This window comes from Platalea leucorodia (genome assembly GCF_965183815.1).
Source record: "Platalea leucorodia genome assembly, chromosome: 7".
Lineage (NCBI taxonomy): Eukaryota > Metazoa > Chordata > Aves > Pelecaniformes > Threskiornithidae > Platalea > Platalea leucorodia.
In genome coordinates, this window is record NC_138829.1 from 6,058,732 (window position 1) to 6,086,586 (window position 27,855).

At 45.0% G+C, this 27,855-nt stretch overlaps 2 protein-coding genes across 2 annotated transcripts in view; one reads left to right on the forward strand and one right to left on the reverse strand.

Moving 5' to 3' along the window:
• Positions 1 to 12,365, reverse strand: part of ARMH4 (armadillo like helical domain containing 4) — a gene marked incomplete at its 3' end in the record, with an annotated part of 80,620 nt that extends 68,255 nt beyond the window's left edge. The window contains exons 1-3 of the mRNA XM_082317129.1: positions 12,085 to 12,365; positions 11,122 to 11,170; positions 8,902 to 9,031 (exon numbers count right to left, since the gene is read on the reverse strand). Of these exons, the coding sequence (XP_082173255.1) occupies positions 8,902 to 9,000 (99 nt within the window). The 5' untranslated portion in view covers positions 9,001 to 9,031; positions 11,122 to 11,170; positions 12,085 to 12,365. The remainder of the gene's footprint in view (positions 1 to 8,901; positions 9,032 to 11,121; positions 11,171 to 12,084) is intronic.
• Positions 12,366 to 12,641: 276 nt separating this feature from the next.
• On the forward strand, positions 12,642 to 27,102 carry ACTR10 (actin related protein 10). Its single transcript, XM_082317934.1, has 13 exons — positions 12,642 to 12,773; positions 14,925 to 14,997; positions 15,517 to 15,599; positions 16,645 to 16,753; positions 18,391 to 18,498; positions 18,864 to 18,931; positions 19,239 to 19,318; positions 19,723 to 19,758; positions 21,288 to 21,367; positions 21,458 to 21,531; positions 21,993 to 22,074; positions 23,540 to 23,741; positions 24,803 to 27,102. The coding sequence occupies exons 1-13, from the start codon at positions 12,697 to 12,699 to the stop codon at positions 24,982 to 24,984; spliced, it is 1,254 nt and encodes a 417-aa protein (XP_082174060.1). The 5' UTR covers positions 12,642 to 12,696; the 3' UTR covers positions 24,985 to 27,102.
• The last annotated feature ends 753 nt before the right edge of the window (positions 27,103 to 27,855 follow it).

The window sequence follows — 27,855 nt, forward strand, 5'->3', positions numbered from 1 at the left end:
CAAAAACCACTGCAAATCTTTTAATGTGAAGATTTAGCCAAAACATACAAGTCAAGCAACTGCCAACAATCAAATGCTATGTTACCGGAGTGCTAATGTATGCTGTCCAAGCCTTATTACTCATGCTGAATACAAAAGCCAGCAGATAATACACTGCAGAGCTCCAACTCCTACTTTTGCACACAAGCTGAGAAAAATGCCTTCATTTCATCTTACATTATGTCCTTGCCCAGTTCAATCAAGTGAATTGTAGAGCCGATGCTCTTACGGCGCATACTTCAGATAAACAGACCTCAACCAGTTAAGCCATCTCCAGCAGCTCACAGTGAAACCCCAACAGTGACACAACTCCACGCCAGCCACCAACACAGCCCAAGTCAGAGGAGCAAAACTCTGTAGACACAACCACACATCAGAGGGGCACATCTTCCTTTGAGGACGGGTCCTTACAAGCAAACAAATGAGATATTAATATTCTGTAAGGACAGCTTCCTACCAGTCCTAGCGAGGCACCTTAATACATAATACATCACCTCCACTTCCAGCACTGGTGTTCCAGCAGCAGTTCTTTGAGAAGCGAGAGACATGACATGTTTTAGGCATTATTCCCGCAACCGCTAAGCGACCGCTTGCTTTGTTCAGAACAGCCCAGACCACCTATGGAAATCCCTACCCAGATTTGCAATTAAAATTCACATAGTTCTTCGTGGCTTTTTCCCTGGCACCCCAGAAGTCAGAGGTCTACCAAATTCCTGAGGGATTAAAAAGATTGGGAGGAGGGGGGGAGGGTGTAAGAACGAGGCCGAAGGGTGCAGCAGTTTTCAAACACCAGAAGGATGGAAACGCCGCTCTCCAGCCTGACTGGGAGCAGAGGTAGCATTCGGATCCCAATCAGCCAGAAACACTCAGAAATTTCAGCACCTCGCCTAACACAGAGAGCAACACCGCACAGCAGATCTCCTGGAGGACCGTCAGTCTCTGCAGGTGAAGGTTTAAGATCAGATTAAATACACCTTGTCGGGCCCTTTTAGCTCAGGTAGAACCTGCTTGTTGGCAAGGGAATGGGATCAGGGATGGCTCAAGGCTTGATTACACCCAGCGCACCTGCTTGCGGGTACAGATCCATCCCCCTGTCCTCCTCAGGCATATTTACAGGTGAGTTTAAAGACCCTGAAGTGCATCCTTCCCCTACAGCCGCCCACCACGCCACGGGATCAAGTGCAAACAACCACCCGGGGATTCCTCCGGCCCAGGCCCGCAGCAGGACGGAGGGACAGCGGTGGTCACCCCCTCCCCAACCCTGGGAGAAGGAAAAAAAACACAAAAACCACAAAACCAAACGCCTAGGATTTTCCGATGGGCCACCCCCATCCCGGCGGGACGGCGACCAGCCCTCTCCCCGGGAACAAAGAGCCGCGCTGAGGATGCGAAGCACCATTCCCCGCAAGAAAAAAAAAATTAAATAAATTTTTAAAAAAAATGAGTAAACACGGGGTAATTCGGCTCAGGGGGGTGTTGCTCGGACCCACCCTCGGCCTCACCTGCCTCCCGTCGCCTCCGCCCGGCGCCTCGGCGGCGCGCCCCGCTCGTCCCCGCGTCCCCACGGGCGGCGCGGCGCGGAGCGGAGCTGGGCCGCCCCCGGCACCGCCCCGGCACCGCCCCGCCCGGCCCCCGCCTCCTCCCCCGCCGCCCGTTTTGGGCTCAACAGCACTTAGGAGATGTCACCCGCAACCGCATCCCCCCCCCCCCCCCTTCTCCAAAATGAAGTTTCAGCATCCAAAGTCAGAGCCGCAGCCCACGCACCCAACTCTTCCTCAGAAGCCGGGATCGGAGCCTAACCCGACACCCTCCCTCTCTTCGCTTACAAGATGCGAAAGCAAGGCCTACAGCACCATCGCTAATTTATTTTTTGTTACGGATTCTCCTCCAGTATGTTCAGCTGTGGAGGTCACCTTCCCCTAAGCCTCTGCAAAGGAGGAGGACTTCTTAAACAGTATCCCATCCATGTATCGGAACACCTTGCTTCTGTTTCTTTTTTTGTTGCTTCATTTTAAGCACCTATTTGGCCAGGGAGAAAGCAAAGTAAACAATTTTACTCCTGGTTTCCCTCTCTCACAGCTAGTCTAAACAGAAATAGAAAAACCTTTACACCATCAGGCCCTGGAGTATGTATCACTTTGTTAAACAGCAGCTCAGAAGCCCATACCTTAGAATCACAGAATCATTTAGGTTGGAAGAGACCTTTAAGATCATCAAGTCCAACCATTAACTCAACACTGCCAAGCCCACCACTAAACCATGTCCTCGAGCACCACATCTACCCGTCCTTTAAATCCCCCCAGGGATGGGGACTCAGCCCCTGCCCTGGGCAGCCTGTGCCAGGGCCTGACAGCCCTTTTGGTGAAGAAATTTTTCCTAATATCCAACCTAAACCTGCCCTGGTGCAGCTTGAGGCCGTTTCCTCTCATCCTATTGCTTGTTACTGGGGAGACCGACCCCCACCTCCCTACAGCCTCCTGTCAGGCAGTTACAGAGAGCTCTCCAAAACCAAAAGACAAGAGCATCTTACCACCCTCTCACCTCCCCCTCCAGCCTGGTATTGGGGCACCACAAGGTCTCAGCTGCACACGCAGGGTTTTATACCCCGTCTTGGGCAGTGGCTCGTTCAGAGCTGCAGCAGGTGCAAAGCATTCGTGGTGGGCAGGGACAGGTGAGAGGAGACCAAAACTAATGCTTTTCCAAAGGAGCAAACGGCTGGGGCTGAGAGATTTGAGGGGGGAATTGCTAGGAGGGAATAGAGGAATGATACAGGAGAGGGGAGTCAAAATCTTGACGTTGCGATGAATGTGCTCTACCACGTGAAGCAAATTGGTGACTCCCTCTGTATTTCCAGTTATAACAATCTGTAAAATGAAGCTTCTTTGGTTTTTTTTCACATAAGAGAGTGAGATTTAACCTGCTCCTACCTGTCAAACACTGGGCTCTCTAAATAAACAACATCTAATTGACAGGACAAGGGGTGATGGTTTTAAACGAAAAGAGGGTAGATTCAGACTAAATAGAAGGAAGACATTTTTTATGATGAGGGTGGTGAGGCGCTGGCCCAGGTTGCCCAGAGAGGTGGTAGATGCCCCATCCCTGGACACGTTCAAGGCCAGGCTGGACGGGGCTCTGAGCAACCTGGTCTGGTTGAAGATGTCCCTGCCCATGGCAGGGGGTTGGACCAGATGGCCTTTAAAGGTCCCTTCCATCCCAAACTGTTCTGTGATTCTGTGAACATCAAAGAACTGATTGAGATATTCCTCATCAAGAAATTGTTCTTTTTTTTTTTTTTTTTCCTCTGTTTGTTGTGCTACTGGAAATAACGTTTACATTAGCGGCTTGTTCTCTTTGCTAGACTCACCTCTATGTTTTAGCTACCTAATTTTAGAGAAATAGAGTGTTTTCTACTGGATTGCAACCAAACTGGAACCAACCCAATTCAGTTTGGTAGCATTCTGCATCCGATATTAAAACCTTTTAAAGACAGATTTGTTGTAGGTCAGGGTAATTTCTTTCAGGGCAATATTGCTAACCTCTGCATAAGTTGAAAATAAAGTGTAAAAATGCCTGTATCAGCAATAAAGGCAGTCATTGGCAAAAGGCGTCAGAAAGAACTCCAGAGTTAGGCTTGGCGGAGCAAACGGTCAGACAAGACGATGGGAATAGTCCCTTCTGGCTTTGCATCTATGAATTGTAAAATCTGGGAAGTTATTCACGAATCAATATCTCTAGTGCTGCAACATCTTCCTAAAACCACCCCAAATATGTGAAAAGAAAAGACGTTTGCTCTCTCCTGTAAAGGAGACAAAGCGGGGGGGGGGGGGGGGGGGGGGCGGGAGGAAGAGAGAAGAGCTGCATTTTTCTGGCCATTTTAAACACCATCAACTCCCAGATCAGGGACCCAAAACTCTCCACAGGTTCATTTTCTGTTCTGCCCGTCTCATTTTGGCCGGGAGCTCTGACTGAGAAGAGGGGATGGCTCAGCCGTGGAGGGGGTGCCACCTCGGGCGTTAACGGCGTAGCCAGATTTTACAGCAAACCAAAATCAATGAGGGCTTATTTTCCAATGCAGCACTGCACGTTGTGGCGGGTCAGGGATTGATTCCCAAGCTGCTCAGTCATCCGTGCATGGGGAGAGGGGCAGGACAACAGAGACCCTCCCTGCCCGAAATCAGAGCCGTCGCGATGAGTCCGCCAGGCTCGAGCCAGAGGCTTGGCTTCCGTAGCTACAAAATTCCCCCCTAACAGCTGACCTGGGATTCAGAATGAGGGATATTGTTTTTCAACCCCTTTTCTAGCTAACCTTTAAAATTATCAGGAAAGTTATTTAAAATGTAAAGCATGTGTAGCTGATGCTCTACTGTTCTCTAAGGCATGCAGAGCACTTAATGGATTGGAGAGGTTTTCACTTCCCCCTTGTCATTGACTGACTCTGAACCCAGATTGGCACTGTGTGCTCTCAAGGTTAAATATTTCACTGATAATCACTGTAACCAAAATAGCCGGTTATCTATGTTTTTTTCTCTGCCTGAAATTGCAAATTCCCCATACACTGCAAGTTTCTCTACCCCGCATAACCTGCCAAAATCACAGGCTTCTGCGTTATCAACAAAAAAAATCTGCAGAGTGAAAGGAGGAGGCATGATGAAAGAGGCAGAAATCAGAAATCACCAGAGAGCACTGTTTTGTTACTCATTTCCACGGCTTATTAATTGGAAATACTAATTTTTAACTCCGTTCAGTATGCCACAGAGCATACACGTAACCAAGCAAAACCAGCCCCACTTCCACAGCAAGTTAAGAAACATCCCTTCCTTTCCCTTCTTATCAACGCTCTGGCCCAAGACATTTCAGTGCAATCCTCTACTGGTCTCGTCCTTCAAAGAATTCCCACCCCCTCAGGTGAAATTCAGAGATTAAGTTCAGATGTAAGCCGGTTTATTCTCCCATGTGGGTAGTGTAGCTGATAAAAAGAGCATGGGGCTCATGTCCCGTTCCCGGCTCTGACTTGTTAGGTACCTTTCAAAACTGAACTTCACTGCTCTCTGCCTTCATTTCCCCTTCTGTAAAATGGAAATAACGATACCTAATTTTTGTCAGAGTCCCTTATAAGACCTGTGTATTATTATAACAGCAAACTCTGTTGTACAAAGTAAAGTAATAATATAATACAGTGGATTTCTTTAAAAGGTGACATTCCTGTGCAGCCTTATTGCACAAACCAAAACGTACAAATAACATCTCCTAATTAAGAGACTGGATCACTTAAAATTTTACATGAAGACACATTTTGTTTGTATAAAATGAACTGAAAAATCATTGTCCTGACATCAGAATACTGCATCTGACGATGCTACTCCTGGCATCGGTGATGACATGAATCAGCTATCCTAAGTGTGTCAGGACACGCCACAGAAGGTAAAGGCAATTTTAAAATAGTTACCATTAATTTCGCTGCTGAATGACTTTCCCAAATTGAATATTGGGGACATCCAGCACATAAATCAGTGCACATCTCCATCACACAATTCACCTTTACAGCAGCTGGTAGCATCTGTTTTAAGGGGAGCCGCTCTTCCCATTAACCAGCAGTCATTGGAATGGAGTAGCAATGAGTCTAAATCAGGGAAAGTGAGAACAGCATCCCCTGTTAGGGAGGCAATTATGTTTAAAACCAGTCCACTTTGGAAAAGGTATCAGGAAGTTTACGGCCAATCAGTTATTTCAAATGTAATCACCATACAGATGAACGGATTTCTTTTGCTTCCAACTGCAAACCCGATAAATGCCATCTGCAATTAAAACTCAATCAAAAGAATCAACTTGGATTCGTTTCTTCCGTGTTCCTCCCGCTGGCACTGACAGAAAAGCTGTGGAAGGCCAAGTGATGCCAGTGCAGCCCCACTGCTGGCTGTGATTTATAGCAATTAGTCCTGCAAGGAGGCACAGGATCCAGCTTCTGCTTCCCCAGCTCTCGTGGTTCTGCAGTGCTCACAGAGCAGGAAAGCCGTAAAAACTTATTTTTGTCACTAAAGTCAGCAGATGTGACTTGGAGCGCACACAGCGACCAGAAAGTGCTGAGTAGGAAAGTGCCATTTTTACACAGTCACTTTTCAGAGTAGAACCAGGCTTTTGCTGACTGGTCCAAGGTCACGGGAATCAGTTGCAGCTGCTCTGGGAATACAGCCCAGGAGGAGCGATGCTCACCTCCGTAACTGAATCACAGTACAGCCCTCGCTCTTCTTTATATCCTTTAACAAAATCAATGCCGTTAATATCAAAGTACACCACATATTACAATTTTCCCAGAAATAAAGTGCTGAGGAAGCCATCCCCATGCATATTGGAGTCTCAGCTAAAACGTGAACCATCTGTCAATTCCCTGTAGCGCTTGGATATTTTTTCCCCCTGTCCTACATACTCCACTACAAAATTAGGCTGACAATAAAAACAGCACTTGACACACCACCCCAAAGCAAGCTAACCCTAAGCACTGTTCTGACATTAAACTCTCTGCTTCTCCACCACCTTAAATATAGTTGTTCGGATAATACCTGGAGGGACTTTGAAAACTTCAGCTTTCTTTTGCTTCTCAAAACTTGAGGTTAAACCGAACCCCTGAATCCACAGGTTTTAAAGAAGTGCGGTTTTGGTACTGCCACTCCATCGCTCACAGTACAGCCCTCGCTAAACCAACGCAGAGGGGCTGAAAGCCCCCAAGCACAGGGACGAACGGGGTCTTTGCCACGGGTCACACGCGGTGTCAGGACATGGGGGTGGGAGGCGGACGGCCTTTTAGTGTGGAACAGCAATGCTCTCCATCCAGACACAACCAGTGTTTTCATTATTCCCCTTTGGGGGGATTTTTAGGGCAGCACAGACAATTTTTTGGATGGTTATGAGCAGAGACACATCCAACATTTTTGTGTTGGAAATATTCAAATCAATTAAGCTGAAATCCTACAGCAGGAACCAGGTCCAGCTGTTAGCAGAACCCCAAGCAGTAGAAAGACTACGGGCTTTCTTCCTCTGTCTCCTTTTGGAGAGCTGATAAGTGGATCCCCTTGAATCCGTGGGCTGGGGAAAGGTGAGGAGACACTCTGTCAGCGCCAGAAGGTACAACAGATCTCTGAGCAATTGCTCTTTTCTTATGTCTAAAGCTTGTCCTAAGTATGCAACTACCTGATTTTGTGAGAAAAACTGGGTACGTGCCTCAGTTAGCCTGTATATAGGGATTAAGGAGGCTTAAACGTGAGTACACGGACAAAGCCATCCAATGCAGGGACACAAAAGATTGTTTATTTTATGACCACGAAAAAATAATGCTGCTTTGCTGTTGAAATATGCATAGGGTTCAGCTGAAATCCGAGTCTCTGCAGGGGTCCAGATAGGCATTTCGGCATGAAAGGGAACGGAATATTAGCTGGGCATGATGCCTCCTTGCCGTACCCGTTCGGGCCTGCAGTGTTTATGCTGCAGGACACATTCTTTTATGTTTTCAATGTTTGCAAGTGCACTGCGAGGACTAATTCAACTGAGAGCTGCCGTATTTCAGGACTCGTACAGAAAAAGTCATTTTCTTTATGAAAAATGTTCCCTTTTAACCCTCCAGGATAGTTCTGTGGCTGCCACCTCGAGGCACCAGCATCGCTTTCACCACCGCTCCTTGCAGATGAGCGCACGGTGCTGCTCTGTGACAATAACGCGTCTGCCTGAGATTCGAAAAGATTTTTTGCTGCCAGTGGCTTGAATACCAACAGGGTCTTGGGGAAAAAAAAAAAAAAAAGGCAAAAAAGAAAAGGACTGCATTAGCCACAAGGAACTGTCTTATAAATTTGATATAAATCAGAGAGTTTTCGGTTATATCAATGGGCTACTGCTAATTTCTTGTATTTCTGTATACTTATGCGACTTCTTCCTTGCTTGTCAGAGGATACCACCGCTTCCAAGGGTTGCAGGAACTGGCTGCATTCAGGGACTAATTTTTTATTGTGCTAGGGAGATCCTGCTTTTTACTCCCCTCGACCTTCTGCTTCGTAGCTGGCTTAATTGTCCTACCATCTCCTTAGACTCTGAATAATTATCTTCATTTCTATTGTTATCTTGCATGTATTTATAGCCTGATTCTTACGGGTTAGCATCACCATCTGTTTCTTCAACAGTTACATATTTGGGAGAGCGCGAGCGCTTTTCACATTATGCAAGCAGCTTCCTTGATTAAACCAGCACGGCGCGGATGGATTGTGTTATGAAACCCTGGCACTTATCTGAGTCTCTGGCTTCTGTTATCAATAACTGCTAGGCTCTGGAAAGACCATCCATTAAATTAAGCCACTTTTAAGCAGCAGCTTGCATTTCAGAACTCGTGTTAGCTGTGATTGATTAATGTAATTTAAGAAGAGATTTCCAATGGACTATAAAGACGGTGATGTGATTAGCAGTAAACTCTGATCTTTCCTAACCCGGCGATAATATGTTTAGGACGAAGCGATGGGCTATGTGTTTCAAGCAGAGACCATGATTTTTGTAAAACATATGTAAGTAATTATTTTTACCTAAAACATTGACTTTGAAACATAAGCATAGTGTTGTAAACAGGCAATTATGGCATGGTAAGACATGATGAACAGGTGAGATTTGGGGATGAAACAGGTGATGAAAACACCATGCTTAGACTTTAAATTAATCATATATTATCTAAACTTTTACTCCAGTTTTTAGACTTCAAGTATTTCAAGAGCGGAAACATTAAGTATATTATATTATGCCTTTATGGGGCTCCTATCAGAGAGATATTCAGGAGCATTTTACAGAATTTAAAAGAATGAAAATTCACACATCAGCAAAGCATATTCTCACCAGGCACAGTAACTGCGCGGCTTTCCTCCTGCTGTCCTTGAAAGAACCAGCGATGGCAGACAGCACTCCAGGTAGTAACTGGGGGAATTCTGGGATCATTTCCCTGCCAGAAAGCCCAAACAGAGAAAAGCTTCTTGAATATAATTGCCAGCTCAGTCAGGCGTAATTCTAACTGAGCGTGTATTCTTGGTACACTGGGGTATTGCTCAAACACGGCAGACTTAAGGCTCTGTTGTGAGGAGAACATTTAAACCTGTTTTCGGGCATCGTTGTTTTCATGTGCTTTAAAGGTCAGCTGCATTTCCATATTCTGGAAGGGTATAAAATACTAATCGTAAAAAAAGATTTAAAAAAACCATGAAAAACACAAAACCACACAAAATCGTAAGGCAATTTGAACTCTGTGTTGGAGCATTTAATTGCTACAGGCTTTTGTTTGTTTATTTTTTTCACGAGTCTGCATCCTCCGCTGCTGCCTTGGCAATGATTCCTCCTCCTCCAGAACCCACTGGTTGTGCGCTGGTCCCGTCACTGTTTCTGCATCTCACACCACCGCTACAGCCTTGTTCTTGCTCCTCCGTTTTCCTCTCCAAGGAGAAGTAGCTGACAGGATGGGAAGCTGGCGATGGGTCGTATGAAGAGCGCGTGGGCTCGCATTGAGTCATGGGATAGTATCGGAAGGAGAGATAAAAGGGCTTTGTGAGGGATGTAAGGGCTTTGCGAGGAGTCTCCCCCGAGTTTGTCACCATAGATTTCCCCTTCTTCACACCTTTCTTGCATTCCCCTTGCACTGCCTGGATTCCTCACATGTCCTCCAGATATACAGAGCCCTTCCAGGATGCCCCATCTGCTTCAGCTCCTCCAGTCTGCACTCCTGCTCCACACAGACCAGAAGCAGGGAAGGCGACAAGGCTGTGGCAGAAGCAGAAGAGAAAGCGGTTATGTAGAGCCCAACGATGGGCTAGTGCAGAGGTTTGCTCAGGCGACGGTGCAGATGGTGGCAGCGACAGCTTTTGGTGTCTCACATCACTCCCACTCATCGTCCAACTCTCCCCCACACCTCCACCTTCGCAGATCTTAAATAGAAAGTGTGGATGTGGGACAAACAGCACTGCCGCAGAGTACGTGGAAAGCAGAGCATCTACAAACTGCTACAGCGGCTCACGGCTCAGGGAGTTTGGGTTCTGAGCAACAGAGCACGTCAGTGTCACGACAGCCTGCCTTGAAATCCTCTTGCTTCATTAGCACCCTTGTCCTCCTGCGCGTAGGCACTCGGGCTCTTTGGCTTGCCTGTCTGGCAATGAGAAAATGTGTAGACCCAACTCACCAGTTAAGAGCTTTTTCAATATTTCTTTTGCTTCCCTGAAGAAGAAAAAGGTGTGGTTACTGTGGGGAAAGGAGGAGGGGAAGATTGGTAGGGGAAAGGAGGCGGTTGTTGGGAGTGGGATAAGCGTTACCTGAGGAATCTCTTTCTCAAGTGATCCCAAATTTTCATTACGCTAGCCAACATCTGTTACAAACTCCCTTTTCCCAGCTAGGGTATCAAGTCACAGGGAGACACGTAATACAAACGGTATTCATTAGAACACCTTTTACTGACTAAGGTCTTACTGTTAATAGAGTCCAGCTGTTATTATTAATAGCAGATAACTAATTACACACTTCACTCATGCACACGTGCTCTCTCTCAGTTTTCCAGCAGGAGCAACAGTTGGAAGGCCAACCCCAGCTGCTTACCCAGAAACAGAGGCTCGTGCTGATGCGCCAATGGCTCCTAGGTGGGTGTTCACAAAGTCCCTCAGAGCGCCTTGTTTCCTCGGGTGTACGGATAACCCCGCTGTCCCCCTCAGCACACAGCAGCCACCGCCTTTGTGGAGGCAGTCAGTGTTAGACAGCCCATCGCTGATGCTGGGGCCCTTGCACAGATGCAGCAAACTCATTGTCTTCTGAGTTTATTTCTGGAAGATTCAGCAGGATTGCTAGCCTGTGGGGCTTATTAATTTTCAGGGGACTTTCACATGCTGCCTTTTGGCACATACTTTTCCTCTCTTCAGTCTGTTTTTGGGTAACTGTCTCTCCATCCTCATCCTGAGGTACCCATTCCCATTCCCGTTCCCACAAATTCACGCTAAGGGGCTTTCATGACATGGCTGTTACCAACCAGAAATACCAAGACCATCTAAGCAAGGCTGTATATTTCAGACACTTTGAATAACTTACTTGTAAACAAGTGGTGACTGACCTCACCTGTAGCAGAGCTGACATTTAGCTATAATGCAGAGATGAAGATTATTTAGAAAAACTTCACATTTCCTGACCTTGATGGGGTTAAAACCTCAACACGGGGTCAAAATCTTTCATTGTAATATGGGCACGTACACACTTGCACACAAACACAGCTTTTTCTTTGCTCCAAAACTGAGTAAGATCTTGGTTTTGCCAGCCTGTTATTTCGTGAGGGTTTGAGACAATACAGCATTCCCACAAACTTTGCAAAATGTGTCTTGTGGGGTGGCTCTGTGATTATGAAAGTCTGAACAGCAATAACTTTCCCCCCTTCAAAAAAAAAAGATAGATGAAGGCAAAACTCAGCTGTATTGGCACAACGGTACACTTTCATGAAAATGGCTATAATTGAACTAATTCAAATTACATTTTTAGCACTTGCGTCCTACTAGCTGACTCCCACCATAGCTGATCCCCTACTGCCTGTCTACCAGACATGGGTGACCCAGTCTTGAAAAGCACGGGTTACCATGGTGGGTTTATTTCTTATTCCTATCCTTACTGTATTTGCAAACTCCTCTCTTCACTCCTAATCAGCACTCTCTTGGAGCCATGAGAGCGGGCATTTTTACCCCAAGACATGTTATTTCTGTTTGAGAGGAAGGATATTGTTGCGCCAGGGGAGGTTTAGGTTGGATATTAGGAAAAATTTCGTTACTGAAAGGGCTGTCAGGCCCTGGCCCAGGCTGCCCAGGGCAGGGGTTGAGTCCCCATCCCTGGAGGTATTTAAAAGCTGGGGAGATGTGGTGCTGAGGGACATGGTTTAGTGGTGGGCTTGGCAGTGCTGGGTTAACGGTTGGACTCGATGATCTTAAGGTCTCTTCCAACCTAAACCATTCTATGATTCTAAGGGTACCTATGCATTCAGCCTCGTATCAAACGGCTCTCTGCACGCACCGCGGGGCCCAGGGCGGGTTTAAGCTTTCGCGAGGGCTCTGGCCCGGCTGTGGAAGGACAGAAGGAACAGCCCGACACACGGCTGGATGGCGCAGGCCGGCGACACCGGGCCCTCAGAAATGAGCTGCGTGCTGTACATTAACGCATCCCTACGGCACGGCCGCTTCGGCACGGCTTTACGCTGGCCCAGCTCTCGGCGCCGGGCCGCCGCTGCCGTGCCGCTGGGGCAGGCGAAGCCCCAGGGCCGGGCCCCCTCACGGCAGCGAGGCCGCCCTCACACCCCGCCTCCCCCCGGCACCCGGACCGCCCGCCTGCGCCTCAGGGGCCTCAGCCAGCGGGACAGCCGCCCTGCTCCCTCGCCGGGGCGGAGATGAGGGAAGACCGCGCCGCACCGCGCACTCCACCGCCGCCGGGGCGCTCCCGACCCCCTCGGAGCGCTGCACGGCGGGCGGCGGGCGGCGGCGGGGCGCGGGGAGGGCGGCGCGGCGGCGGCTGTGCGGACAGGCGCCGCGGGCAGCCCGCCGCGCCGGGGAGGAGGAAGGCCCCCCTCGCGCCGCGCCGGGCGGGAGGAAGGCCCCGTCGCGCCGCCGCCTGAGGTGACGGGAGGCCGCGATGCCGCTGTACGAGGGCCTGGGCAGCGGCGGGGAGAAGACGGCGGTGGTGATAGACCTGGGCGAGGCCTACACCAAGTGAGTGCCGCCGCGCTCCCCGCCCCGCCTGCCCCCTTTCGTGTCGCGACAGGCTTCGCCGTGGAGCCGGTATCGCGGCCGCGGGGCGGGCCTGCCGTCGGGACGAGTGATTGTGTGGGGTTTACTTCCCCTCACCCCCTTTCTGTGGTGATCTGCGTGGCACAAAGCCGACAATAACGGCCTTAGTTTTTAATCGGGTGGTTTAGGTAAAAAAACAGCGTAACTCGAGGTGGAAGTGGAAACGCCCAGCGTTTAGTATTGACGTCGTGGCCCGCCCCACGTCAAAACACCCCGTCGTGTTGGCAGCCCCGGCTCCCCTCCCTGTGGCCGGGTCCCAGGTGCCCGGAGCCCTTGCAGGAACGGGGCCGTTTAAGCAACCCGGCCCCGCATCTGGGGCTAAAATACTCTGGGAATGCCCCTGGGTTTCAGCGGCCGGTTTGGAGAAGGGGCCTGCGCCCAGAGAAAAGACATTATCTTTTAACAACAGCATCGCCTCCAATATACGCTGTTCTTATTAGGCTGGGCCCATGGCTGTGTCTGCGTGGATGCGTTTACCTGCTTGAAGCCCTGAGGATGTCTCTGCTTGTCTAAAGAGGCAGGAGTGGCAGGAACAGGGTTTCTTGTCCAAACTTGGTTTTGTCTTAAGTTGTCCTTGCTGGTTTTTCAAGTGACTGTGTAATTGCAGACCAGCAGGCGGGCTTTGTTACCTGGAAATTGCTGCAGTGTGGTTATGGAGAGGGTTTAACAAAGTCTTCATGATGGAAACAAGTGATTCCACAAGCAGCTTCTTGTGGATTCATGTCGTGTTGCTGATCGCAAGTTTCTCCCAAATTTGGGGCGCTTGTAAGGTTTTATCCCGTGAGCATTATTTGTCCAGTAAAGTGCTCTCACAGAAAAGCACTTCCCCTGAATAGTATGTTTTTAGGGTCTCTTTCCAGCCTTCATTCTTGTAGAAAAATTGGCAACTTAATTATATGAGAGAGATCTGCCCTTTTCCAAATAAGGCTGAAATTAACCGAAAGTTCAAAAGTTGTCAGGATGACAGGCAAGGACAACTGCGTATACACACCCCGACTGCACACCTCTTTGTTCGGGAGATCACAGAAAATAATTAAATTCTGACTTATGTCTGTTTTTAGAATTTTTCTGAAATGATCTAAAGAAATATGTTGACAGTTACCAAATACCAAAATAAAGTCTTAATTGACCTCTTGCATTAAAAGTACTTGAACTCCAGCAGCTTTGTAGTTTTCTACTAGTGTTTTCTACCATAGTTTTCTTCTGATATTTGTGCTTAATGGGGGTGCCACCGAGTTTCTTAAAATCAAATCTTGAAATCTTGAATTCTTTTGGTTTTCATTTCAAATTAGTTTTTTCATCTCACTTCAGTCTGTGGTTCTTCCATCTTTTGAGGTGCAATCTCTTTATAAACACCAGATGGGTTTCCAAAAATTTTGTTTTGGAGTTGCTACTATTTTTATTATGTTGCATCTAAGTTGGATGCAGAACTCCCATGTTTTGTCAGGAGTCCTGGAGTAGTAACCAATCATCTTGAGGCAGCGATGCCTTAAATCACCCAGGATGCTTGTGAAGGGAATGAATTTCAAAATATTAAACAGGCTGGAAATAGGAAAAAAGTGTCAATGGAATGGTGCTGGTCAGCAGTGAAATAGGCCACAGGGTCTGCATGATTGTGGTCGTTAGATCTTTGTCTTTTGTCTTTGACATGAGGATTTAAAGAGGACGCGATAACTTAATCTTGCCTGTGTTTAGTGAGAGCTTCAGTGAAAACTGTGGGCCCGTATGGAGGGCACGGGAAGGTATTTCTTTGGAAATGTAACAGGCAGTAAGGAAGGTTGCGGGTGGATGACTGCAAACAGAAATCTGTACTCAGTGGACGGTAGGAGGCACATCAGAGTCAAGCGTTACAGTCCTTACAGCAGTGAAGAAAACTTGTTTAATGCAGCTGAGAGGGAGTCAATAAAAAGGTATACGGTCCTCCTCATTCAGAATGGCTAGGTAGAAAAGCTATGTGCAAAACACCTCTTTGCAGTCACAGAAATGCCCCTATTAATTACTCTTTGATGATTCCTAGGCCCAGTATGTTAAATAGTGACTTCAAATGATAAGGTTTTCAACATTTTCTTTTAGGTGTGGTTTTGCAGGAGAAACAGGACCAAGATGCATTATTCCTAGTGAAATAAAGAAGCCCGATGTTGCTAAGGTAAACTATTTTACCTGACTTACTTCTACAATGTTTGGTGTCTTATGGTGTAGAAAGAACGTTTTCTGTCCATCATAAGCTATTTTTCGTTATCTTATAACTGCTGCTATTAGAAGATTGTAACTAGATACGAGTAAGTGTGATACCAGTACTGATATTAATTGGTACTCATCAGCCATGCAGCTTATGTTTGGGGCATTTGTTGGGAAATTTCTTTGCCTAGCTATGCGTTTTTTTTGTTTTTCAGTAGAGGATGGCAGTTTTGGAAAACTAATGTTGAGATAAGTTACTAGTACAAAAAAATTAGTATTAATAAAGTCTGGAGTTTAGTTATGGGGTGAGTTTATGAGATGCATTGTTAAGGACATAGAGCAAATCAGGCAAGAGTATTTCTTTATATATGTCAGATTATATATGTTCAGACGTAATATATTATCATAGATATATATATGTATATATTTCTTTATATATAATCACTGCCTAATATTTAAGCTGACTGTGGATATTTTTATTTTACAGCCTGTCAAAGTTGTTCAGTATAATATTAATACAGAAGAGCTGTATTCGTATCTGAAGGAATTCATCCATATGCTGTATTTCAGGTAAGAGATTCTCGGTTGTCAGTTACTCAAGCCGTCTGCGGCTCTTTTCTGAGCACATTGAGGTGTTGGAAGTGCGACTGGAGACTGCTGCCTAGTTGAGTGAGAAAACAGAAATAAGATTTTGCAGGTGGCTGCCTGGCTCTGTTCTTGCAGGCGAAATTCAGCGGTGCTGAGATTCAGGTTATATTACAAAGAGTTAGTGTCCTGCAGCATCAATTGCTCTCTAGAAATAAAAAGTATTTGGTAAGTTGCCTTTTAACTGTGGCACTCGTAAAGGACTCGATAGGGGAAAGTCATTACCTAAGGAGTTGGGCTGATTTTGGTAGGGCTGAAGCTCATCTCGTATCAGTGCAGAGCTCTCTCCACGTGACAGCGGTTTGGAAGGAGGACTCTTAACCTGTGGAATATTTTTACCTCAGTCATGCATCTTTTGATTGTATTTTTAGTGAATTTCGTTAGTGAGTAATGAAGTTGGACTTAGTCTTTTCTGTTTTCTTCCCATCCTTATTTTTACAAAGTAACAATCATCACTTGACACAGGGAAACAAGTACTTAATTTCTGTGCCTCAGATCTTCTGGTGTCAGTTATTTTTTTTTTTTCTTCCTGTCCTTGATCATCACTTTGTGATTGAAATCAGGACAATTCCGTCCTCTTTCACTGAAATCAGGACATCTGTATCGTCATTCTTCCTCTTTTACGGACACACGGTATGACACTGGACAAGTTGTTCATGGCTATTATGCGTGCCTATTTTTGCATTTCTTTATATTGATTTAGAAACGTATAACAGATGCTCAGAACTACAGCCTGCTGGCAGATAGCTCTATAACTTGTTTTCTGTAACTCCGTTTCCTAACTTTCTTGTAGGAAAAGTGTTGATTTTTTTTAAAATTCGGGAAAAAGACTTTGGGATCTGCTATAGAAAATGCTATTTAAATCCAAATTTTTAGGATTTTTGAGGAGAATGGAATATAAAAATAAGGTAGGTCTCATAATACATGCTGAAACTTACCAGTTTTGTTTTACATGTCTTGCCTTTTTTAGACATCTGCTAGTGAATCCCAGAGACCGCCGTGTTGTGATCATAGAATCTGTCTTGTGCCCTTCACACTTCAGAGACACGCTCACAAGAGTCCTTTTCAAGCATTTTGAGGTACCTCTTTTGCATAAGTACTGTCTGTGCTCAGCGTAGCACTTGCCAGTAGAAATTTTACTTACAGTCACTACCGATGTGAACAAAGAAATGAAAATAATGCCGAAAGAATGAGAGAGGCAGAAGGAAGATGAAAAAAAGCTGATGGTTGTCTGGGGAAGTAGGGCTTGGGGACTGGACTCAAGGGTATTTTTGTTCCGTTCTGACTCTTCAGGAGGCCACAAAACAGGAGCTGTTAACAAGAATCTGAAAGGTTTCTCTGGCTTGTACGAAAATAGAGCTCACAGCGCGCTGTTCTAGACAGATCCAATAATCCCCATTGAGCGCTGCCTGAAGCCAGAATTTATATTTAAACACTTGTTAGTGCTCTGTCAGCAAATCTCATGACTTCTGCCAGAGTCGATATCTTTGCCTAGGCTGTGCTCATTTAGATAAGAGCTTACCTGAAATTTATCTTCTCTGCTTAATCAGTCTTTTTGAAGAAAAGTCTGAACCTAATTCTTGCTTAGTTCTAACGGAAAATGTTTTGGAAGGTGAATCCATGCTTCTTCAATTCAGATAGAACAAAGGTTAAGGTTCTTCTATAAAAAGCGGTGAATTTTGTTTGTTTGCAGTACTTCTGCACTGTCCTTCCACAACATAGTTTACCAACTAATCTTAAACTTCTGCGTAATTCTTTCCTACTACTGATAAAATTTTCTGATGACTTGAAATTACTCAAAGATTTGAGTGATTTGGGGTTTTTTTTCCCTAATCCCCTTACAGGGAAAAAATAGGGCTCAGATAAAGCACTCCCATGCAAAATTGGATGTCGAAAATGACTCGTGCCTTGGAAAGTCATATTTTGATGGAGAGACTTTGTAACCTGTTACGACGCCAGCTAGTACTGATGTGAGGTTAATTCTCTCTGGCCAGTATTTCCGTTTGGTGCAAAGAATAAGAGTGGCATATTAATACAGGGTCCATATTAAACTTGTGTCTCTGGGCTAAGTATCAGTAATGTTGCCCTTAAATGCAGGATTTATTGAAACTGCTGATTTAATTCACACTTCAAGGTGTTCCATTAAACGAACTGTCGCTATCTAGGAAACTTGATTTATGGAATTCTGGGAGAAGGAAGTAATTCTTATGTAATTTTGACTTGAGTTTCCACGTTGCTTTGAGGAGAGCGTTTTAAACCGCCTGTGCTGTGAGGTTGTGTGCAACAGTGTGTTGTCATAAAGCACACTTTTATGGGTTTTCTGGCACCTTTGTTCACATCTTCAAGTCTTTATACAACATTTCAAGTAGCTGTGCTTTAGTTTCTTTAATTTCTTTTCAATGACAATAAGAAATCTGATCTATGGCTTAAGATGAGTTCTATAGTTAGCACTTGCTTTTCTTACAAGCCCATTCCAAGATTGGCTATGGCTGAAGTCACTGGTATGTACCACAAATAAGGCGAATGTAGAATTTAGAATCCTGTTGTATTTTGTTCATTACTACGCTACCTTAAAAACTAAATTAAAAACAGATACCTCAAGATGCAGTTGTTTGGGTTTCGCTTTTAATATGACATTTGGGGGAAGCGTCGGTGCTTTGGGTGGTTTGTTGCTTTTCCCCCCCTTCTGTTAATTGTCCTTTTGGTTTCCGTGTAGGTACCCTCCGTTTTGTTTGCTCCAAGTCATCTGATGTCTCTCCTGACACTTGGGATCAATTCTGCCATGGTGCTGGACTGTGGATATGCAGAAAGCTTGGTGCTGCCTGTATCCTTTAATAATACACAAACAAAATTTTCAGCAATAAGGCTGTTGTGACAAGATGATATTTTATAGACTTCAAGTGTGCTCAAAAGTAATAGGAACAGATCAGCCAGTCCAGCTTTTGACCATAAGAGATCACGACTTGGGGAATCTCTTCACAGCTGCCATGCTAAATCTGTGTTCCCTTGAAACTTGGGAAGGGTGGTTCATAACTCCAGGCTTTATATAGTAGAAATTAGTTTTGGAGAAAAGCAGTTAGAAAGTGTTTCCAACAGCTAATGCAAGGGAATGTTGAGGGGAAAAAGCATTTGGTTCCAGCAGACTGAAGACTCATGACAAAAAAGGAGAATTTCCTGATCTTCGTGTAGATATATGAGGGAATTCCGATTCTGAGCTGCTGGGGTTCTCTTCCTCTGGGAGGAAAGGCTATCCACAAGTAAGTTCGCAGTTATACGTTCCAGGTTACCGATGATTTATTTGTGAAAGTTCATCTTTGACTAATGACCAAAGATTCCTATTGAATGTGACTTAAATCCTAACTGTTGCTGTGACAGCATCCGATTTTTAAAGTTGCCACTGTTTGGCTTTTGTTGATGTAGTAAAAGCCGTGGATATCAGATCTGCTTCGGTTTATATGTAGAGGAATGTAACTGAAGGGAATAAATACTGTCCCTTAAGCGTAATATAGAGAATCAGCCTGAGTCAGTAGCTATCTTTAACTAACTCAATGTGCGATATTTTAGGGAGCTGGAATATCAGTTGTTGGAGCAGTGCACAGTTGATACAGGATTGGCCAAAGGACAAAGCCTTCCATCTGTGATGGGTAAGGTCTGTTTGACGTAGCGTATGTGCTGGGAACTTGCACTGGGGAAAGTGGATTAATACTAACAGTGAATAAAATGACTTTAGTATTCACTGCGTCTTCTGTGATCTACTTTCATGACTTCTTTTTTCCATATTTAACAAGTGTATTATGTTTATGATAAGCTGCTCATAACAGCAGGTTTGAATGAAAGCTGAGATAAAAGTTCTGTAGTGTTTTTTCAATATGTTTTGAGAGAAGACAAACTTTTTATTTCCGTTCTTAATATTTTCTTCCTTAGAAATCTTTAAAAGCTGCTGTCAAAGTGAAACTTTAATGTACTAAATGTAATTCAAACTTAGTTTTGTTCTTAAATTCTCTTTCTACTTAAGAAACTTTTGTTCTAAGTTATTTTTTTATTTCAGGCTCTGTTCCAGAAGACATAGTAGAGGATATAAAAGGTAAATTGTCTGCTTCGTGAAATTCTAGTTTATTAAATTGTGCAGTAGAGTATGATAATAACAAGTGTGCAATACTTTACATTTAGAGATTTATTTCATATTCACTGTTTACCATATTTCTTACCTACAGGAAGAACTCGCCGTGTTCTTCCTCTTTGAAATCCAAACCAAAACCACGTTGAATTCCTCTTCCAGGTTTAGCCTATGTGCGGTTAAGACGTAGCTGGTAGATACATTTGGCAGACTACAGAAGGAGTATCGCCCTATTGTGTGTATCCTGTGATCAGCAGGTTGGGTTAGCTTCGTGTTGCGTTTGTGAACCACCGACATGCTGTTGGCTGCGTATGAATGTCTACAGTGTGTACGCTACACGAGACTTAGAGTTAGCATACCTAATGTTCCAAACCTGTTACATAGGTATGTTTTGGTTGCAAATGCAGCATTTAAGCAGTCTTAACATCATGCCATAAGAATATTTTAAGTTCATTTTGTTTACAAATTAACTAAGAAGGCTCAATTTGCCTTAAAGTCAATTTTGCAAAAAAAATGAAGTATGAGTAAAAGACATTTTGGCATGTTAATCAGGTAGGCAAGATGAGTCAAGGACTACATTTACACCAGAAAAAATAGAGTCTATCTTTGGGCAGAACTTGGATGAATTCCTATGTAATGCTTCATGTGCAAGAGATATGAAAATATATATAATCGTAGAAAATAGCAACTAGTATATATCTCTTGGGCCAAATTAGGAAGAAATCCATCAGTCAAATGCAAAATAACTTAAATGCAGCTGGTGCTTTGTCAGATGGAAGTTGCTTTTCTAATTCCTGGACTTTGAACAGAATTTTCTGATCAGTTCTGTTTTTTTATGCTGTCTTTTGGAACCAGATATAATATGCTAGGGTTGAAATTATGATTGCCTGTGTATTGAAGGTTGTTTCTTTATGACAGCCATTTATGAAGAAGATAATCATTTGTGCCAGGTACAAATAAATAAATATATAATAACACTAACAGCTGGGATACAAATGAAATTGTGCTCTGTCGGTGTTGCCTGGAGGAAAAAAAAACCTCTGTAATTCTTAGGGTGCTGAAGAGTTGCACCAGGAAAAATATTGCATGATTGCAGCTTGTTTAGAGAATGAGCAATGTCTCATTTGCAGCCACGGTGCAAGGCCCACAATGGTGTGTTTGACAGCAGAACACAACCCCTGGCACCTCCTGGTAACCGAAGGCACGATTAGTAACGTCCCTCTGTCTTTAAATCTTACATAGCTTGTCTGAGAAAGAAATCTTGCCTGTCCTAGCATAGTTTTGGCATCAGCTTCATTTCAACCCGTAGTCTAGATAGCATCTGAACTCTGCTGAAGTGTAGAGACTGTTTTCTTTTCATTTATTCGATAATGTCTTGGGCCAGCAAGGGCCTGAACTGTGTGTTCTTCTCTAAATTAAGCAAAATTATTGTCTTTACTGGTGATGAAAGGATCCAACAAAGTCTCTCTTCTGCCCCTTTCTTTTCTTTTACGAAGTCCGCACTTGTTTTGTGAGCGATCTCCAACGTGGACTGAAAATCCAAGCAGCCAAGTTCAACATTGATGGCAGTGCTGAGGTGGGTGGAGAATGAAGCTTGTCCTGGTCTCTTGAAGTGGATGTAGCCTTTTTGGCCTCTAAAATAATGCACATACGTTTTTATTTCTAGCGTCCTTCACCGCCTCCGGATGTGGACTATCCTTTAGATGGAGAAAAGATTCTCCATGTAGTTGGCCCCATCAGGTGAGAAATACCATGGCAGAGTATTTATCTTTAGGAGGATATATTTTCAACTCTAAAAGCACATAAATTTTCATAAAATTGAATTCTAACGAAACACGTGCATATGCTTCTAATGTCTCTTAAATTAAGGCTTTGTGCTGGGCGCCGCGCAAGCCCGTAATAAGAGGTGTCAGCCTCTCCAGAGAGCTCACAGTTGAAGATGAGAGCAAACAGATTGGAGGGATGGGGGAAACAGAAATGGGATGTCAATGCAGGAGGATGAGACAGGTTTAATGAAGTGAACAGGGCATTGTCTCCTCCCCGCTGGCACCGCCCGGTGCATGGGCTGTGTGACAGAAGAAGTCGTGATGATGTGTTGTCAGCAGGAAGTCTGTAGTTATTTCCAGCCCTGCTGTTCGGGAGTGCTAGCTCATAGCGTAGTATTGCTTCTCATTAACGCTCATTTCCTGTCCTTTCAACAGAGACTCCGTTGTCGAAATATTGTTTGAACAGGATAATGAAGAGACATCTGTTGCCACTTTGATCTTAGATTCGCTCATTCAGGTATCTTTATATCGCAAACAATTTTTTGAATGCCTTCAGCCTTAGAGAACCTGCTGTTGTAAGTGACTCTTTCTAGAGAAACACCCTCCTGACTGCAGGTTGCGATTGGTTTAAAAAGTTGAGCACAGCGTAACTCCTAGGCTTCTGCCAGATGATGAATGTCTGCGGGGCAGCAAGTCACCGCGTGTCATCCACTCTGTGACAGTTTTCTTACTCCTTGGTATACTGCTGTGTGTCTGGGAGAGTTGTCTAAGAAACGTAGTGCTCACCTCTCGGCAAAAGTAATAAACTAGCTTGCGTTTATTTGGGGGGCGAGGCTCTATGGATGCAACGACAAAGGCGTAGCTAATACTTGGTGTTAAAGGAATTACACTGCTTAAACAGAAATGACACGGGTCTTCTGTTCCTTTTTCGAGGTGTTTTGCTGAGGGTTAGACTTTATGCATGCTGCAGACTGCTGGTTTACCTAAGATAGAATAAAATTCAACATCTCTATTACAGGCGGTATATTAGATACATTATGGAAAATTTTCTTGGCATATACAAACACTTCATTTCTTATTATATTTAGGAAAAAAATGCATTAGAAAACCACTATAAATGGAAATTTTCATTATGTGGTGGTGTCCGTATCTTAATTAAAGTTGACTTCCTGTAGTTATTGATGCCATTTAGTTTGCTGAGACAATTTATTGGAGAGCCATAGGCTTGGATGACGTGACAAACATTTCAGTTAGAATTCCTTATGAAAACAAATTGTTTAAGGAGATCTGTGCCTGGACCCCTCACCCCTGTGCCTCTAGGCATTTGCCTTGCACCACCCTTCGGCCAGAGGAAAGACAAATGTTAAATTTACAAGTGTTAAATAGCGTCCGGTTACTTCCACTGGACAAGAGGACCACAGCAGTCTGGATTTTTTTTCAAAGGGATAGCACAGATCTGCTTGTGAGGGGCGCAGAACTGACAACGCTAGGTTTTCTCGTGCCTGTGTATCTTCTAGTTGGGTTATCCAATGCCTCAGGCAAGCTCCAGCAGAAACCTTTTCTGCCACTGAGCCTTCTGTAGCACCTTTCTCCCACGTGGAGCTAAAAGGAGTCAATCTCATATGCAACAGTTTTCCCGCTCTGAGAGCGCTGGTTGAGGCTTCACCTCTCTCTGGCCTATCTTCTCCCGGAGCTTGTGGGAATTACTGTCACTCTTGCCTCTGTCGTCTGGGCCTGTCTCAGCCGAAGGGCTTTACAGGACTCGCACTGTGCTCAGGTAAGCCTCAACTGGGCAGCTCCTTAAGCCTGGTTTTCTTGGGAAGTCTAGGGAAAAAATTATGCCGGTTATGTTTCAGCCGAGTGTGAGAACACAGCGATTGAAGCGCATAGAAAAACGGACTGAATTTCTAACAGACCTTTGAATGCTTGTTCATGCAGCTGCAGTTAAAGCGTTGTGGGTTTTTTATTCCTGTTTGCATTAGTGTCCCATAGACACCAGGAAGCAGCTGGCAGAGAACTTGGTAGTGATTGGTGGCACCGCAATGTTGCCGGGGTTCCTTCACAGGCTCATGGCTGAAATCAGATACCTGGTAGAGAAACCGAAATACAAAGAAGTCCTTGCTACTAAAACCTTCAGAATTCACACTCCACCTGCCAAACCCAACTGTGTGGCCTGGCTGGGAGGTAAGAATGAAACCAGCTGTTAAGCAAAGGTACAAAGCAGAAAAACAAACCTTCCGAGCAGGATTTGTAATGAATGAATAGCAGGAAAACTTAGGTGAGCTATTGGAATCAAGCTGCATTGGAGCTCTGTGGAATTGTTATGCTCTCCTGGAAGGAATCTTGCAGAGTCCAGCTCCCTCTGGGACGCTGGGAGGGCAGAATGGCACTGCAGGCGATGGGAGCTTCAAACAGGTGACGTGCAACGTGCGGCGGCGGCGTGGAAGATGAGGTGTGGACTCGAGTGCGGTACGGGGCTACCGGCATATGGTGGCACCGGTAAAGTGGTTAGGCAGAGCAGGGACCTGCTGCGTGTAGGAAGATCCGCTTACTGAAAAAACAAGTTTAATTACTGACTGAGGAGCTGTCGGCTGTAGAGAGGCCGGAGGCTGCAAACTCCCTGTGCTCTTCCCAACCGCCAGTAACAAATACAGAAACTCTGCGATGGATTTTCGCTGCTGTTAGGGAAAAAGAAGGGCTTCCCGTTGCTAGCGGCTCTTTTAAGGAGGGTTCTGAGGTCTTCAGTTCTTCTCTTCAGTCTACTTTTAGGATGAGCAGACAAGAGTGATTTATATGCACCGAGTTCTCTGATACTTTCCTTCACCGGCGGTGCGAGTCAGCTGCTGTGGTCTGAATCTTCTCGCGGCTCGGGGACACTTCTTACGGGTACTGCCTGCACCCTTTTTGGGGAGAGGAGATTTCCTGAAACACCAGGTGGTTTGTTTGAAGCGCTTAAAATAAAAATGTCTAGGAAAACCTGTTGTAAGAAGCAGGTCAGCTAGGCCAGTTTTGTTCTCGGCAGAGACTAGGTGATTCTTTGTCTTCAGTTACTTTCAAGGGACGTAAATGGAAGTGATTTGGGACTCCCTGGGCTACTGAAAGGGAAAGTGGCTAGAGCCTTTCATTCCTTTAATTTTTGGGACAGAGCTGAAAATAACCAGTTGAGATTCTTGATGGGAAGAACTAGGAAAAGAAATTCAGTACATCAAATTAATGCAACATTTCCTTTTTCCCCAATAATGTAGGAGCCATTTTTGGAGCACTTCAGGACATACTTGGGAGCCGGTCTGTGTCCAGAGAATATTACAGCCAGACCGGCCGCATACCTGACTGGTGCTGTCTTAATAATCCTCCACTGGAAATGATGTTTGATGTTGGAAAAGCACCCCCGCCGCTGATGAAGAGGGCTTTTTCGACTGAGAAATAAGCACTTAAATGCTAGACAAGGATTCTCCTCATCTGTTTCAAGTACATATATATATGCATTGCCTTTTTTTTTCTATTAAGTAATTTGTGTGTAACACTATTAAATATGAACAACGTGGATGTTTTCAGAGTGTATGGTGGTAGGTACTAACACTACTTAAAATCACATCCAGTTACAGTTTAAAAACTTAACTCCAGCAACTACTGTGCTATTTTGTCCTCTTCTGAAGAAATTCTGTACCGTCATGAGTTGTAGCCTACTGAGTTGTTTGTTATTTATCTGTACAGTAAATGACATTGCTGAGAGAATTTGTTTTAAGATATTTTGGTTTTAAATATGCTTAGAAGAATGAAGGGCAGTCTGCTATGGGAAGCATCTATGGAAGCTTTTCTGCCAAATTCTGTATTAAAATATTCCACCCTTGAATCGCATGTGAGGCAGTGGTTTGGGGCTGCTTAGCAAAGGTGCTGGAGCAGTCTTTCCCCTGGACACAGTCCTGTTTTGAGAGTTTTAGCAAAGAACTCTTCTGCCTGTAGTTCTCACATAGCGCTGAGCTAAAAACTCTCCCTGTCTCTCTCCTCCAAGAAAGAACTCAACCGTGTAAGAATTATAAACAGGGGTGCAAGGAAGTCTTGAATCTCCTATTGAAATGTTAAGTTCAGAAGTCACTTCTTTGCCCTCCTTCCCACCATCAGAAATACTACACTTCACTGTCCCACAGAAATATCTACTAAATGAAAATGCAATACATTGCTTAAGGAAAACAACAAAAGAAGTACATTTGGATATTAACACTGTGTTTAGGAACTGTTGGCTAATTAATAAGTTCTTAACAATGCTGTAACTTTACATATTGAAGGAGAAGGAGCACTCCCATGGGCAAAGACAGACGTACACTTCCATCCTGCTGCTAGCGCTGCTGGTTTGGGTTTGTCACGGTTCTCCCTGTCCTTCCCTAACACTGCTGTGAAGTAACTTTGCAGGCGGAGCTGTGGCTCCCGGCGGGCGCTCCAGGCGGGACCGCTGCGTCTCAGCAGCCTCGCGGCCCGGGAGAGGGGTTTCCCCTGGCCTCAAATACCACTAAACTGGCCAGCAACGTGCTGCATTTGACTCGCTGACTAAACGGCGACCCTGCCAGTATCTGTTCATTACTGAGGTTTAAATCCTACTCTGAGGAGCAGTTGTTTATCTCAAATTTGGGGAGATGCATATTTATAAAATGATTGGGGTTGGTGGGGGTGGTGGAGCCTTTTATTACCACAAACATGCTCTTTGTGACTGATTTTCCGTGCTGTCTGCTCACCACCTGCTGTGGTCCCTGAAGCACGTTTCTTGAAGTTAAGCATCTATTTAAAGAAACGTTCTTGTGGTAAAACTTAACGCAGGGCAGCATGCTATGGCATTTAAGTCGGCTTCCGCACGATTCTGTCATTCTGTTTCGTATATGCTTTACCTTAACATATGGTGTTAGTTGGCACAGGGTAGGACATACTCCTTTTTATCTTAATGGTTTTAAAATTTAAACAAAACAAAACAAAACAACAAACGCAGGAATCACTGCTTAAAGTGTTAGTCTGTCATAGGTGAGACTTTGCTGGTTGGTAACAGTGATCTCATAGTATTACCATGGATGATTTCTCTCCAGAGGTGCTAGCGAGTGTATTTTTAAATTGCCTTGCTCCTACTTCGAAGGAGATATGCGGCTGTTACACAGGCAGCATAAAAAAATAAACGGGCATGGTTGTGAGTGGTTGTTTTATAGTCCCGGGATGAGGTTGGTCTTTTAGAGATCATTTCTTGGTCCTCAAAGCACAATGGGGCCTGGCCAGACGTGAGAGTCTTCGGTCCAAACACTTTCTGGGTTTCCAGGTCAAACAATTTGCAATTGCCACGCACGAGAGCTTTTCTGTGGCAGCCTGAGGATGAGAGTGGTATGCCGTGACACAGAAACGGGTTCTTAAAAACGTACGGTGTCGTGTTCCATCTGTCGGGCCTGAACTTGGAAAAATGAATTAAATGCTATAGCTAGATACGTGTATTCCCGTTGTGGAATTTGGGATTGAATTTGGGTTGTCAGTAGGTTCCTGAGTGACTTCAGAAAGTATATATGATTGCAACAGTTACGCTTAATAAAGCAAAATGGATAAAAACGCGGTTTTTGGAGACCAGCCTGCTACATCCCTGTTCTTAACTTACAAATTGTTCTTAACGATCTGTGATGCGATCACAGGCTTGAAAAGTAGAGGCTACTGCATCACGAGGCGCAGAGAGCCGTCCTCAGGCCTGGGTAAAGAACGTGCGGGCCCAAGCCCTGCTGCTCATTTTCGTTTATAATTTGAATAACTGGGATGCAGCTCCGTGACCCAGGTTGTGCCTTGCCTCAGTCAGAACTGAGCCAGAGCCTACCGAGGCTTGCACCTGAGAGAAGAGTTTGCCATCGGCACAAGTTTCGTGGAGCTGGGAGGGATTACTCACGTCCGTAAGGAGTTCTCGGTGGGAAGGATATGCAGGGGAGATTAAACTCCTACGGAGCCTGTGTTCGTGGTGGTGCAATGACGTCATTTTCCTGAACTGCAGCAGACTGCAGCTCAGGAAATTCAGAATATTCTTAGCCCTTCCCTTTTCAGGGGTATTTCTGTACTGCTGTGCGCTTGTGCTCTGGGACCTTTCACAAGCCCAGCGTGTTCTGCCACCTCGTCTTCGTTCTGCCCGCTCTGCTCTTCTCCTGTGGGGTTTCTGCGTCACTGCACAGCTTCGACAGCTGCTGTTTCACACTGCAGGACCAGAAATCCTAACTCCTATGTTACCGGTGGGTTTAAGCACAGTCCCATGACCCGTTGAGGACAGAAACAGGATTCTTGTTTCATCGAA

Bases quoted from the DNA above. Each gene is read 5' to 3' on its own strand.
- ACTR10 (XM_082317934.1), top strand. From the start codon at position 12,697: ATGCCGCTGTACGAGGGCCTGGGCAGCGGCGGGGAGAAGACGGCGGTG. The intron at 18,932-19,238 runs GTAAGTTCGCAG...GCGATATTTTAG, and splicing joins GGAGGAAAGGCTATCCACAA to GGAGCTGGAATATCAGTTGT. The intron at 19,759-21,287 runs GTAAATTGTCTG...TCTTTTACGAAG, and splicing joins CATAGTAGAGGATATAAAAG to TCCGCACTTGTTTTGTGAGC.